The sequence below is a fragment of the Syngnathus typhle genome, linkage group LG4 (assembly GCF_033458585.1).
Source record: "Syngnathus typhle isolate RoL2023-S1 ecotype Sweden linkage group LG4, RoL_Styp_1.0, whole genome shotgun sequence".
Lineage (NCBI taxonomy): Eukaryota > Metazoa > Chordata > Actinopteri > Syngnathiformes > Syngnathidae > Syngnathus > Syngnathus typhle.
Genome location: NC_083741.1, coordinates 18,518,592 through 18,534,055, shown reverse-complemented (window position 1 = coordinate 18,534,055; position 15,464 = coordinate 18,518,592). Strand labels below are relative to the sequence as shown.

The 15,464-nt window shown below is 42.0% G+C and overlaps 1 protein-coding gene across 3 annotated transcripts in view; it reads left to right on the top strand.

The window, feature by feature from the left end:
- The window catches only part of igdcc4 (immunoglobulin superfamily, DCC subclass, member 4), a 36,169-nt gene extending 24,182 nt beyond the window's left edge, over nt 1-11,987 (top strand). For 2 of the 3 annotated variants that reach the window (XM_061277211.1, XM_061277210.1), the window contains exons 7-20: nt 918-1,328; nt 1,397-1,561; nt 1,659-1,796; nt 2,358-2,540; nt 3,581-3,781; nt 3,875-3,973; nt 4,192-4,378; nt 4,555-4,682; nt 6,246-6,416; nt 6,579-6,713; nt 7,720-7,822; nt 7,914-8,094; nt 8,161-8,280; nt 8,413-11,987. In XM_061277211.1, coding sequence (XP_061133195.1) covers nt 918-1,328; nt 1,397-1,561; nt 1,659-1,796; nt 2,358-2,540; nt 3,581-3,781; nt 3,875-3,973; nt 4,192-4,378; nt 4,555-4,682; nt 6,246-6,416; nt 6,579-6,713; nt 7,720-7,822; nt 7,914-8,094; nt 8,161-8,280; nt 8,413-8,871 — 2,681 coding nt within the window. In that variant the 3' untranslated portion in view covers nt 8,872-11,987. Of the gene's footprint in view, nt 1-917; nt 1,329-1,396; nt 1,562-1,658; nt 1,797-2,357; nt 2,541-3,580; nt 3,782-3,874; nt 3,974-4,191; nt 4,379-4,554; nt 4,683-6,245; nt 6,417-6,578; nt 6,714-7,719; nt 7,823-7,913; nt 8,281-8,412 lie in introns of all 3 variants that reach the window. The other variant, XM_061277209.1, reaches the window with a different exon arrangement.
- Nucleotides 11,988-15,464: the final 3,477 nt, after the last annotated feature.

Here is a 15,464-nt window from a genome sequence, read left to right as displayed (position 1 = left end):
TCAACTAAATGGGAGCCAAACCAGCTGCATTTTTGCGTGAAGAATATAAGCTGTGCCAACAGAAAATATTACCGTATTTTCCGGCCTATAAGGCGCACCGGACTATAAGGCGCACCTTCAATGAATGGCCCATTTTAAAACTTTATCCTTATATAAGGCGCACCGGACTATAAGGCGCACCATTAATGCATCATGTCAGATTTTTAATCCAAATCAAATCATTCTCCATTTTATCTTTTTTATTTCAACTTCAGACGGAACAAATTACTTTATAATCATAAAATAATGATCCATAGTCTTTTTGATTCATGATTCATAGTCTTCAGCGGGCCACTTATGCTTGATTTCATGACACAATGCTTTGGGCCAGTTTAAATTTAGGAATTTGGTCCATATATAAGGCGCACCGGACTATAAGGCGCACTGTTGGTTTTTGAGAAAATTTTAGGTTTTTAGGTGCGCCTTATAGGGCGGAAAATACGGTACTTAGCATTTGTTATGAAACTGACATTTTCGCAAAATAGTAGTCGTCACCACGTTTTCTTTGTTTCATTCCACATCTGTCACTTTCCCACTTAACCTCTGTTTATATCAGCCTCAACTGCTAAAGGCAGCAAATAATTGAACAGAACACTTGCTATTATGCCATCGTTTCTCTAGGGAGGGAATACAGTCAAGAAATAGCTCCCATTTGTTCGAACCAATTCCAGCGACACAATAGGCTACAAAATTTAATAGGCCCTGGAAAAAAACAAGAGAAGAAGGTCCAGTAATAAAAGACTTTCCCAAGGCTGGCCCCACTTGGAATTACATTAATGAAATCTGGAGATGGGATTACTCAAGCACTTTTTTTTTCCAGATAGAGCAATGTAGTAGGTCAAAACATGATTGGGACAAAACTCTGCCTGTCTCACCAGCCCCTCCAGTCATTCTTCAGCCACCGGAGACGGTGTCTCTCTCCCGGGGAAACACAGCCAGGTTTGTGTGCAACAGCTCTGGAGAGCCCACCCCGGTGTTGCGCTGGTTGAAGAACGGCAAGCCAATCCGCTCCCTGCGTCGTGCCAAGATCCAAAACCCCGGCGTCCTGCTCATCAATCAGCTGGCACTGGAGGACGCCGGCTACTACCAATGCATCGCCGACAACAGCCTGGGCACCGCCTGCGCCACCGCCAAACTCACTGTTATTGTGAGGGAGGGCCTCCCCAGCCGACCTCGACGCCCCTCGGTAACCCCTTACTCCAGCACCACTGCCCTGCTTACGTGGGAGAAACCAGAGTACAACTCGGACCAAATCATCGGTTACTCTGTGCACTGCCAGCAAGTTGCAGGTGGGCGGAAAAAAACTGGGACCATACTAGTGTCGTGATGTCACCACTTGATTTGTATTACTGCTCAGGTTCAGACAACGTGGAGTACCAGTTTGCGATGAACAACGACACCACGGAATATCTCGTCAGGGATCTTCTCCCCCACACAGCGTACGCCTTCTTCGTGGTGGCCTACTCCCCCATGGGAGCAAGTCGCCCGTCCCTGCCCGTTACTGTTGACATGCTCGAGGACGGTAAGTATTATACCTGCGGGAGATGAATCTCAATTCTGAATTCTGGCTTTGTTATTCTCGTGCCTGGAAAGACTTTATGGCCTCATTTGTCTTCCAGTGCCGAGCGCGCCCCCTCAGCTGTCAATTGCCAGCACATCGCCGACGGACATTAGGTTGATGTGGCATCCGTTGTCCTCGCAGTATAGTCGAGGGGCTGTCACCAGCTACCGTATCGAGTATAGCTCTCTTGATAATGGTGAGAAAGTCTTGTGAATAATGAACGTCAGGTCACTTTGTTGTCTTTAACTGAAAGAGAGATTTCAAAAGTGAAATCTTAAGTAAGATATCATCTCTTAAATTCAACCTTAATTTGCTTGATTGCTGTGTTAAGGTAAAAGCTAGTTTTAAGTACTATGAGGATTAAAACAAACGCATTTTAAGATGACTGTTCAACAACAAAAGAACCTTAAGTGTGGTTTCCCAAGTTGAATTTGCTAATTTTTAAATTTAAATTATATTGTTTCAAGTTTCATAATTTGAATTTGCTCATTTTTAAAGTTGTATTACTTTTAAGTTTCAAGACTGCTGTAGATATGGGCCTAGTAATATTTTCTTATTTTATCAAAAACCTGTCAAGTAAAACTTTCTTGTTCTGTTGGCAGATCATTTTGCTTATTTTAATTTATTTTTTTCAGTTTAACATTATTTTTTTGTTAAAATTTCCAGTGGAATTTTTGCAGTGTTCAGACACAAGTTAGTGTTTCAAAATTGACTCCAATAAAGATGAGCCAGTCCAGTCAATGCTATTTTCCCACAGCGGACACCGTCTTCTCGGTGGAGGTGGGCGGTAATGAGACCCAGTTCACGCTCAGGGAGTTGCAGCCCAACCAGGCGTACAGATTGAGAATAGCAGCTGGAACAGGTGTCGGCTTCGGGGTCCCGTCCGAGTGGGCTCAGCACCAGACGTTGGCCCACTACAACCACACCAGCCACCGCATGCGTAAGCGGACTTCGGACTTGTTGTGTGGGAATTCCCACGTCTTGGGTGGAGGATTTATGTGTTTGTTTTATTGAAGAAAGACATATTTTGTCGTGTTAGGTTTCACAACGCGGCCTGGTTGGTTTGGTCTGACTTGCGAGAATAGCCCCCACCCCACCCACCCACCTCATCCCCGCCCCAACGTGCCGCGCACTCATCACAGTGAAGCTACCATCCGAGCACTCATAGACAATAGTCGGCAGCGTGAACAATGCGCACGGAACAATGTGTCTGCCAGCCTCGGCAGAAATTGCATCAGCTCGTCAGCCACTCACAGTAGATAAAATGTAGGGCACGTATTAATTTAGGGGGAAAATGCAGCTAGGTCATGCGCTTTATTAATTTCTTCAGAGCAAGCATAATGAACATTTGAATTTAATATCACGCTAAGAGGTGTCAGTCAGCAAAGTGTCTGCCCACCACAATGAGACGCACGCTGAGTTATATGTTGGCCACATGGGCGCTTGAAGACATTCATTAGAAGACGGGAGGATTATCAGACTCAACAAATTATGTTCATTTTTCATTTAACCTATCCTACATGGAGGACATTTTCTGGCTATTGTCCAGGTTTTCTTTTTTTTCTTTTCTTTTTGAATTTCCATCTCTGTTCTTTCAAGGAGCCCAAAATAACGACGCTACCAAAAATGTGTTCCTTGTGCAAATAAATGTCCCACTAGAGTTGTCATTAGTAAAGTAAAATGTCTGAACTATTTGTCCACCTAAATCCAATCAAAGGTCCCACGTCATCAAAATCTATTTTGTTTTATCGTATCAGGTCAAAATGAGTCTGTGACCTGATAGCTTAGACCTAATAACACCTCAATTATGGAATTATAAGAAATTATAGACAAGAATAATCCAAATGTTTTTAATACAGAAATGAAGTAGGAATTGACCTTTGGAAAAAACACAATGTGTTTAGTGAATCTACATAACATAGCTTTCTGGTAATTGGTCAACCTGCCAGGACACTAAAACAATCATTCCCTAATGTCCAGTGATGTTCGCTCCTACTGAACTGAAAGTGCGAGCGCAAGCTGGCAAACTCAACGTCACGTGGCAGCCCTCGCCCAATCACACGGCTGTGTCCGGCTACAAGCTAACCTGCCGAGAGGTGGACGCCGACGGGGAGAAGACGACCCAGACCCACGTGGTCAGGCTTCGTAAAAAGGCCAGAAACCATCTCCTCACCGGACTGGGTAAGATGCTCTCATGTTGTTTTAAAGCCTCAGAGATGAATCTTCTGAATCGCTACTTCACAAATCTTGTTCCTTATGATACGTTTGTGTTAGTTCCAGACCAGCAATATGAAGTGAGAGTCTGGGCGTTCAACAAGCAAGCAGATGGCTCCGCTGCAGTGTGGAAAGGAAGGACCGAAAAGGCTGATAAAGGTAAGAATAACAACTTTTAACCGAATGTTATTGTTATATCATATGACTGCATTGAATCAAACTGAATCGAATAATTCCATTTTCCAAGCTATGGATCAAAATATTAGAGGGATTCAGAACCCTAGTTTTTCATGATGCTCGATTTTTCAGAGCCAAAGGCTGCCTTAAATCAGGCAGAAATGTCCACATCCCAAAAATTGCCTATTTTTACGTTCAAGCATCCTCGCTACCCATGCGGCCGCCCCCTTTACCACCGAGCAGCATTCAGGCAGCGGCCAACAGCTCCACGTCGATCCGACTCCGCTGGGAGAAACCTCGCTTCAGCACGGTGCGAATTATCAACTACACGGTGCGCTGCAGCCCTGCCGGAACCACCAACGCCTCGCTGGTCACGTATCACACCAGGTGAGCTTGGATGTCTCATCATTTGCATCATCAATAACTTGTTTTGGCCTCTCGGGGTCGAGACAGGGATTCTATGTTTAAAGAAGTCTTTGTACTACAGTCAAGTGTTTTCACTGCACCCTCTACTTTCAAGTGACTCTTGACTGACTTTTTATACTTGACATGTGATGTTGCAGTGCTGCTCAAGAGATTCTGATTGGGGCGCTGAAGCCTTACACCCGCTATGAGCTGGCCGTGCAATCCAACGGCATCGATGCCGTGGGACCCTTCAGCAGCACCGTGGAAGAGTCCACCTTCATTGACAGTGGGTGTTTTCTTGATTTAAAAGTAAAAAGATATATATACAGACAACCCTCATTTGGTCAGATTAAAACAGAGTGGGCCATGTTCGGACATTGATAATTGAGTACTGTACAGCAGCGGCCCGCAACCACGGGTTCATCCAGGCTAGTGGTTCTTGCTGGAGGTACCCAACCACTCCAGTTTTATACTCACATTCGCCGAACCGCTCGAGTGCATTAATTTTTTCAAATTCAAGATATGAATGATTTTTATTGGTGCACAAAATGAGCTGTGCATGAACATCACCTTGTTCAAAGATCAAATCCAACACAATTCATGAACTTGCAACAAATAACAGACCTGAAAATCAGTGTGGCTTCTGCTGCTGCACTGCTCTCTGCAGTGGAGGCTCTGCGCAAACCAAGACCAATTCACCAAATCCTTAGGGTTTGATTGACACCAGGTTAAGAACCACTTATCCAGATGCAGGTGACGCAGGCAGGCTGTCGTCTTCATCCAGGTGCAGGCCAGGCAGGTAGAAACGGAGGCAAGCAAGCAAGCAGGCAGTCAGAAGACCGTCGCATATGACAGTCAGGTAGGCAGATAGTGATGGCTTCACTCAGGCGCAGGCCAGGCAGGCAGTTATGGCTTTGTCCAGGTGCAGGCCAGACAGTCATCTTCATCCAGGTGCAGGCCATGCCGGCAAGTAGGTAGTCACGGCTTTGTCAAAGAGTAAGCAGGTAAAAAAGGGGCAGACCCTCCAACCCTCACTGGGAACGGATCCGACTTATTGCCGGAAATGGTGAAAAAAATGGCATTGATACAGGGATCGAACTGCTCTTGTCAGTTAAATTGGCACCCCGAACCTTCCTCCAAAGAACTTCCCGAGGGGCACGATCGAACGTCTTCTCCAAGTCCACAAAACACATGTGGACTGGTTGAGCGAAATCCCCTGCCCCTCGAAGATCCTGCCGAGGGTATAGAGCTGGTCCACTGTTACACAGCCAGGAAGACAGCCACACTGCTCCTCCTGAATCAGAGGTCTGATATCCCGACAGACCGTCGTCTGTCGCGAGAGCCACCTGCCAAAGAATGTCATTTTTTGGACAGGCACGGCTGCATTGGACAATCGTCCAGACCCCGGATGTTGTCCGGACAATTGAAAGTCCGGGAAAGTGACGTCCGAAGAAGCAGGGTCGACTGTATATTTGAATGGAATTGCGTGATGAATAGGGAGGGTGGGAAGGACGGACAGATGGATGGATGGTTTCTAATGTCTGAAATCGTCTGAAAGTGAGACGCTAACATATTAGATGGCTGTCAATCAAAGTTTGGCTCGGCAGGTAATATGAGATTGTGTGTTCAAATGAAATGACCACCGCCAAATTAGCTTCCCTTGCCTCCCACTCTTCGGGCTGTACCCAGGTGGCTACAATATGAGGACGCAGATGGTTGTCGCATAGCATTTCCAAACGCTCACTAAGACAAAACACACACACGCACCCCAGCTGAGAACCTTATTTGTGGCTTTTAATTACCGACTGCTGCACCCACAGCTCACTCCCTCCTGTTCTGGTTTCATCAGGGCCTTCCTCGCCGCCGCAGGAGCTGCGCCTGAGCACCATCGACTCGTCCTCAGTCCTGGCGAGCTGGCGGCCTCCGCTGGAGCCAAACGGTGTCATCATAGGCTACAGGATCCTGTTCAGCAGCAACCTGAGCCAACCTGAGCATATGTGGAAGAACCTTTCTCAGGATGGTAAGGAAGTAAACACTTCAGGATCTCCATCACAAGAGATGACCATTTATTTGTTCATGATTTTTTTGCACCTCCCTAAAAATAAAATAAGAAGCAGATACTAACATTATTGCACTTATTACACACTCCAAAACATTTGTTTCTAATTTCTCTACCATACAGGCAGCATCACCAGTATTGCGGTGCGGGGGTTATCCAGTGGCACCCATTACTTTTTCAAGTTGGGAGCATCCACAGAGGTTGGAGCCGGCCCTTATTCTCTTGTAAAGGACACTCACACACCTCCTGACCAATACGGTATGTGCCATTCATAACCCACCTGCATTCCTTTAAAACTGAAATATCTTTTCCTCAGTTTTCTCATGTGCTTTAAAATATCTCCATGACAGTCATTAGCAGTAGCTCTTGGGGACTGTGTGTAGGTGGCGCACACAGCAAACACAAAAACACACATTCAATGTCACGCATGACAGGTGGGCAGGTACTCCAGAGTAGACACATAGCTATTCATAAACAAGCCATAAAAAAGGCAATGTTCCATAATATGTCCCGTTTAATATGAAGTCTCAGTATTATGCTTATGTTGTCGTCATGGTCTGCTGTGCTGGCTATGATGCACGATGAATGGGAATTACATAGATGGCGTGTGCGTGTGTGCGTGGTGGTGGTGTGTGTATGTGTGTATGTGTGTGTGTCCATCTGTTTCCTTTCGACTCTGCTGCCAAAAGGATAAGATGGCATAAATGAATATCAATGAAGAGATTTAAATGGACTGCTATTCAATTTTAGCCTTGTCTTACATAAAGAGGTGGCGTTCACTTTTGCTTTATTTTGTTTTCTTTGCAAAACAGGAGCTATTTTGCCCACAAAATTGACAAATTTGGAAAGCAAAGTGTATTTTCTGGGAAGAAAATACACTTTGCTTTCCAAATTTTCTGGGAAGAAAATACAGTAAATAATTGCCCTGTGTATCTGCTGCTCCCTGGTAGATTGTTGAAAAATTGGCAATAATACCTCAAACATTAACGGACAGATGTGAAAATTGATTAGAAAACAATCGTTGTAGATGAAAGCATTGCGTAAAGACTTGAGTACCTTTCAATTGAGAGCTTCTTTGTTACTATTAAGTCACAAATTAAGTAAATGGATAGATTGTTTGTTTTTGTTTTTTTTTAATTGTAAGATGAGTATTCAACAACATATTTACAATCTGGTCTTGCAGAAAAAAGTCAAGACAATTAATATAAATAAAGTATAGATAATATGTGTGTACATCTCTGACACTAATATTTTTTTTCACTAGAGCTGGACATCCATGCAGTGACAGGCATCATCGTTGGAGTGTGTCTGGGACTCATATGCATCCTTCTCTGCATGTGTTTCAGTTTCCGCAACACAAAGACCAGGTAATGCTACTCACTCAAATATCCTACCCCAAGCAATACACAAAGTCAAGACAGTAAGAGTGGGAGTCACTTTTATGTGTGCCTCACATAGTGGGCGATCTGGTGGCCTGGACTCCACAGCTGTGACCCCCCAATACAGGAGAGGGGGCTACCCAAGTCCCAGCCGCGGACCAGAGTGCGGCGATTGCCACGAGCTGGAGTCACTAATGCCTTCCACCGGCCAAGAGTCCGGTCAGTCGTCGGCAGAAGCCCCCGAGGAGCAGAGCCTGATGGTGAGCGCCCCCGTTTGTGTTTCATGTATTGATTGTGGCGCATCCCATCATCATCGCCATTTACAGGCTGCTTGGAACGGCTCCATCAGTCACAACTGGGCCAATAGAATCACCCGATACAGGGATACCGTCACAGAAGACTCACCGGGATTCATCGCTGGAGAACCCGGTGTGACAAACAATGCGGTAAATGAACATCTCACGTAATGTAATCATCCGTCAACCGCCCAGACCATCAAAAAGATGACCGGTGATATTTTGTGATGGGTCAATTTGTGTTGCCGCAACAATTTGAAGTGAGAAGTTCCGTCCTTGCAGGATTGTCTGAGTGCATCCCCGTCCAATAACCAGATGGAGGCCGAGGTCATCGTCCACTCGGAGATCTCCGACCCGCTCGGCGGGAAGGTCAAGGCGGACTGCCAGCGGGTCAAGGACTGCAAAGCCACCCGGGGCCCTTCGTTAGAACAGACCGAGGAGAACCTTCCCGGTAAACAGTCAGCAGCAAAGCAGAGCCAGCAAAGTCATCCCTCGACATGTCCGCCAGCCGAGGAACCGGAGGCGGTTCTCGCCAGCCCGAAGCGTGACTCGGCACTGACCAACGGCTTCCACTCGCCGAAGTTGCCGCGGCCCTTGCCCAAATCTGGGGAAAACGGGGACGTTCGATGCTGCCCTTCAGCACAAGCAAAGACCAAGTCTTCTAGTCTCACCCCGGTTCCTTTCGTCACTTCAGGCCTGGTCCACCCTACCTCAGTAGCACACGGTTACTTGTGCCCGTAGTCTCCACACGCCAAACGGAGACCTTCTTAACAGTGACTACGAGCCTCATTGTCAGAATTTCTTTTGTACTTTGAAGCCACACTTTCATACATATGTAAGTACATGATAGTCTATTTTTAGAGGTAGAGTGCTTGTTGTCGGGGTATGCATTGTAACCATACATTCCTCTGAGCTGCGGAAGCAAAAAAAAAACAATCAGTGCGGACCTCTCGATGACTGGAACCAAAACGGTAGGCGCCGGTCCAGTGGGTCTCACTGAGGGTCCAAAACCAATTTTCAGAATGTCCAGCACCCGTGTCTCTTCCTGGCCTCATGCTGTCTCAGGGTCACATACAACTGGAATGCGTGCCGTCGTATCTCAGCGATTCAAACCACACACGTTTTGAAGTGTGGCGTTTCGTATTGCCGTATCCTCAATGCACAACACTTGACTGCAAATGAGCCATGGAGAGCGACATTGGGCTCATTCCATTCTGAGTTCTATGGGCTTTATTTTCATGATAAGTTGTTAAGTAAATGTTTCGCGTTAAGTAAATAAAAAATGAGCTGCGTGTGATAACCCTGCTGGCGACTTAAATCTTTTCCCACTCCTGATGATTAGAAATTGAAATTAAATCTGGATTTAGACAAATATTCTTCTGAAAAATATATTTTTTCTCTATTAATTTCTTCACTTCAATTTAAAAATGACAAAAATGGAGTTTGCCCATTTTAGTTCTTAGTGGCTCAAATGCAAAAGTGTCCATGACATCTTATCCCCACACCCATACAGACTTTAGTCAAGATTTATTTGTTTTTTGTGTTTGCTATGTTTTGTTTCATTTTATTTACAAAGAAGTGTTACGGCCGCACAGCGTAGGGAAATAGAAAACTTAACAACTATAAAGTCGAAATATTACAACAGCAAGTATTGCCATGTTGCCAAAAGTTTGAACCAGAATCAAGTACCAAAACAACAATAAATTCTGATTTATAATACGAAAGTTGAATTGAAGCCATCCTTTTGTGAGAATAATAGTAGTTTTAAATTAAAGTAAAAACTGTTGTGAGAATAGTTGTAATCTTGACTGCACACAAACCTAATCCCGCTATCAAGGGAATTACATTTGTTTTATGAAATTACTCAATCTTGTGGTAATTAATTTAAATTGTTATATAAAAGTATTATGGGGACAGTTGTGTTTTTTTTTTATAGGGGGGAGGAGCCATCTTGCGACAAATGACAAATCGGAATATGGGAATGTATCATATTTATTCGGAAAAAAGAAATTGCAAAATAGACATCGGTGCAAAATTCCTCATGAATGAACAATGAAAATTTATTCTATAGAAAGATTTATTTTAAAGTGTCATCTTGCATCAATGGTCGAATTCACAAATCAGCTGTATTCTAGTGAAATTACATCATATGATTTACAACTTGATGCTGACATGTTCTAGTTGACAGAATTTTCCTCACATGAATTTGACTTTTTGTCATTTTAACATCATCTGAAAGTTTTTGTTGTTCTTTTAATTGTGGCCCGAATATCTACTCTGTATTTTTTCAATTTTTAATAACTGATTTTGAGAAGCATGGAGAAATTGTGGAGCTTGGTTTTATCATAAGACGTTGCTGCCATCTGCAGGTAAATAGGTCACACAAAAAAAAAGCATCCACATTCTTCAGGGATCATTTGGGGGGGACTCAATAGTAAAGTTCAACACACTTAAGTTTTTGATGGCCAAACAAAAATTTGAGTTGTAAAAGTAATGAAGTAAAAAAAAATTAACTGGTGCATTCCGACTCCTTATCAACCACACTACCTCATTTTTTTTCCAGTTCAGGTCTTCGTTCCAGGGTTATTCTTCTCAAATTGCCAAACTAGCGCAAATTCAAACAACTGATCATAGCATAGGCCATGTTACCGTGTTAGTGCTTTTGGGGGAAGGATTCTCCCATACTAGGAATTTTCCACCATCGTCAAAATGGAGTCAAATGGCCCATCCCAATTCTCAACCAATTTGTGTATTTTTACATTTTTCCAAATGTCCATAATTAACAATTTCATGTTGCATTATGTTGATGCGTTGTGTTGTTTCTAATGCTGAATTTAAAAGAAAACAAAACTGAAGAACGTGATTTTTTTTTTTATACTAATTCATCTACAACCAGCTTGAAGAAATGTGATTGATGATACCATACAGTAAAACATTTGTGTTATGTTTTTGTCATAGTTTATCACAGCTATTATGGAAATTGGCATGACAATATGTCGGTATTTCCGCTGAAGAAGAAAATTAGTAATAGTGACTGCATTTTGTACTTTGTACTGTATTTTGTTTTCCCAAACGAGAATCTCTGAGCAATTTGTGCAAATACGCTTACTCAACTTCAGTCTCAGGATGCTTTATTTCAGTATTATGGAAAATGACTACATTTTGTGCTAGATAAAAAATATATATCTTGATTAATGGTACAATACCCGTAATATAGATTTGACGATTTGGTGCTTCCTGGAGGCCATAAATGTTTGTACATCCATTTTTTTTTTTGCCATGGTTCTGGTATTCTTTTTTTCACTTTGCAATTTGGGCAACCTTTTTTCATGTCTTTGGTTTTGTATTTCTTTTGCTTAGCTGGTTACCAACAATGGAACGAAAGCGTGTTTCCTATGTTTGCGTGTATAATTGTGTGTACTCAATGCACAGTTGGTACCTCAAAACCTGACCATGTACAATATAAGTGCATCCCAATGCAATACAATTTACTTTTTTTTTAATTACTGTACATAATAGTAGTAACGCAAGTGGGGAAAATTGAATGTGCTTAAACCACATCAGTTCCATCTGGTACTGTATTATTTCACGATTGAGTTTATTGCAATATTTCTACACAGAACACACATCGACGCACATTCATGCCAACTGTAAATAATTATTGGATGTTCAGAATAGTGCCACAATTAACCCAAGGGAAATATTAGATCTACATATATTTCCCAAGTACATTTCATTTGTGAATTTGTGCACCCCTCACCTCACAAAGGCTTTCTGTAATCGAACCTCTTCTCGTGAGAATTTAATAGGACTTTGAACAAAAACACAACATTATTAAAGAAAAATGATCTGTTTGAGCTAAGGATGTGTTTTTCTTTTGGAGTGATGCGCTTGAAGATGATGGACAAAGATGGCAAAATAGTAACAATAAATTAGAAATGTGCTAAATCCAACATTTATGTCAAAATCCAATTCAAGGAGAATTACGATACCGTTATTTTATTGGACCTCATGGAAGTGTAGCTGTACCTAAATTTGTGACTGCTGGGCATTGTTGTCATTTATATTCCAACCACAAAGAGGCAGTGTGGTCATTCCCAAAGATTCCCTTGAAGCAACCGAGTTTAAAAAAACAGAAGAAATGTGCCACTCCCATTAGCTCACCTCTGCTCCGGTGACAAGGTGACATATTTATTTCCCCATCATGTTAGTCACTTAAACCCTTAAAACAAAACCGATGCATTTAGGTGTTAAAAAAACGTGACAGATGGAGACATTAAATGCAAACTATTTTTGCACATAGTGTAACATTTTTCCACGATTGCTTGCAGATAAATGTGTGTATTAGTATTAGTGTGTTTACATCATTGTTTGCATCTTGTGTATTTTCCCTCCAGCTGCTGAGAACCCTCCAGGCCGCATCGTCATTGTATTTCATCTGAGAGTGGAGCAAAGAGTACGGCAAGTCAAGTAAAAAGTGAGATACTATCTGTGGCAGGAAATAAGATTGCAATCACCTTTCATTTTCTTCTTCTTCCATTACACTGGCCAACAACCTATTACTATAATTTCTAGTCAGTTGTGCAAGTGAACCATTCTAGATGAATTTTTCAAACTGATTCCGAATACATTGCTTGACTACCTCTTATGTAACATTACACATAAGATAAAATTCCTCAAGACAACAATGTTTGTAGTTAGTAATATTTAATGATTTTTCAATTAAACCCTTTGCATCAGGTTACCCGGAGAGAGTATTTAATGGCTTTTTAATTCTCTTAAATGTATGTCCAGCACTCATGCATTCCATTCTGCAAAATGACTTTCAACACCTCTTCCAGTTAAGATGCATTTTCCTCTTTGTCAGCGCAACTGTGGGCTATAACCTGCCAATCAAATATTCCCTAAAGCAAACAGAGACAGAATTAAGAAGATTGCAATGGAAAGATAATGAGGAGGTAAATGAATGAAGTCTGGGAGAGAGGGATTTGGAAAAAGCCGACTTCAATTAAACTTCTTATCTCCTGCCTTAAATTCTACATAAACATCTAAAATGGCCACTAAAATTAAAGGTTGCGAGATGCACAGCTTGCAAAAAAAAAAAAAAAAAAAGCAGGAAACTGGCACTAATCCTTCTGAAGGGTCAAGTGTAGATTTTGCTTTCCTTTCTGCTACTGTAGGACAAATTTCTCTTATCATATATTTTTTGTCCCATATGTAGATTCCATATTGTGCTATTTTAACAAATGAAATTTAACTCTCGTCATTTATTCACCAGAGATGTCGAACACTCCGTTAAAGGAGACGTTACCCACACACACTCAATTTCCGATTCCCTGACATGCTTTTGTCAAATTTATATTGGTGTAATTGGCTCATTTTAGCGACTCATCAATTTCCTTCATTGTGTCATTTTGCTCTACATTGCTGGGCTAAATGGATCCAAGTGCTGTATTTCACAAGCTAATGTTGTTATTATAACCACTGCAGCTTTGCTTACTTCCTGGCATCGGCAGTTTACAAATTCACATAATTGCTCACTCACAGAGAAATTTTCACTTCTCAAAATATGTTGGAGTGCCTCTTAAATGTCACACTTGAAAAATGGGCAGGCACTCCAGAGAGCAAGTATAACATGTTATCCGTTTAGCTTGTATTGACAACTGGCAAAAATGGTGAGTGATTCACCCAACATGAAAACCAAGATGAAATGTTTTGGATAAACCAGCCAGCGTTTGGGAGAGTAAGCAGCCTTGCTGGCTGTTCCCGATGCAGGAAAACTTAGTTCCACATCGGTGAACAGTACAGGCGGACTCTCTGAGGGCCGGCTGACCCACTTTTCAGCTCTCCAAGTAAGCGTAGCGCATCGCGCTCGGCCCATTATCTCGGCTGCCGACCTCGCGCAACGGCAACAACGCATGGCGGCCATTAACGGCACATCCTGAGAAATATCATTACCGTTCATTTGTGTTTGGGTTCTACTGAGACTGTCGCTTTATTTTAGTCTTGTCATTGGATGTCTGTGAAAGAAGCAACTAAGCTTTCTGTTTTTTTAATGTGTATTTTTTTAAAAAATAAATTGGCCTTCAGATCATGTGTAAAACTAAGCAACAAAGTAGATATTTTATGAACTGCCTATTTCCACAAAAAAGCTGTATGCCAAATTGTGACACCCCACTCCCTAATTTACATAACAACCATTCCACATGAAAATTCTCTACTCATGACTCGGATGCTGGACCAGGGGAAGATTCGACAGATTCAAGAACTAGCGAATCAAAGTCAAAAGCGAAGCGGAGCTGCGTTGTTTTCAGGGTTAGCTTCCGATAAGCAGCACATATGTTCTTTAGCATTATGAAATTCTTACATGTTACATGTAATTCTTATACTGTAAAAGTATTTCCATTACAAATCAAGACTCTATTTCAACATTTTGAACAAGCTCTTGTTCTGTATTGTCCAGGTGTCCCTAATGTGGCGTCCCATCGAATCACATTATTCCGAACATTGACTGCCCGAGTTGGCATAAAGGTCAATTTGAGTGAAGACCAGGAAGCCAGCTGATGCCCAACTGATCTTCACATTAAGGTACTGATATATGGTTGTTCACTTTCATGTCAAGTGTGTTACCATGGTAACCCAATGGTGCTGCTGATTATTTGATACGAACGCTGACTATTTCAACATTACTGCTATACATATATATATATATATATATATATATATATATATATATATATATATATATATTTTTTTTTTAGGTAAAATAGTGGTTTTAATCCAAGTCCTTAAAATAACCTCAGTACTTGACATCATGACATCATGATTTATCAGATGCAGCAATAGACGAATAAAAATAATTAAAGTCTTCTGGATTGCGATGCCCAGTGAAGAAAAGACAGTGTAACTAATAATTCCGTGGTCTTTATGGTGTGAGGAATAGTTTCAGGGCTCTGAGTGAAAATAAACGCAGGGCTCATTGCATACAAGAGAGCTCCATTCCATAAAGTTTACAACAGAAAATGTATGAATCGACGGCTTGGCTCGTGATTCTTTGTTTGCTAAAGCGCTGGCACGTTAGAATGTCATGAGAGATATTGGTCGCATTAAGCTTGCCTGGTGTTCGTCAAATGTGCTTTTTGGGAAAGCATATACTACCCAGAAGTGAGAACGCCGTTATTTCTCCTGATATTCTTAAAGCGACATCTAATTTTACGATTAGACTTTAGACAATGGCAATTTTTGGGAGTTAGTAAATTAATTACTGAGCCGATCAAAACATGGAATACTGTAATGTAGTGTGTCTATTTAAATAATTTTAATATTGACGGCAA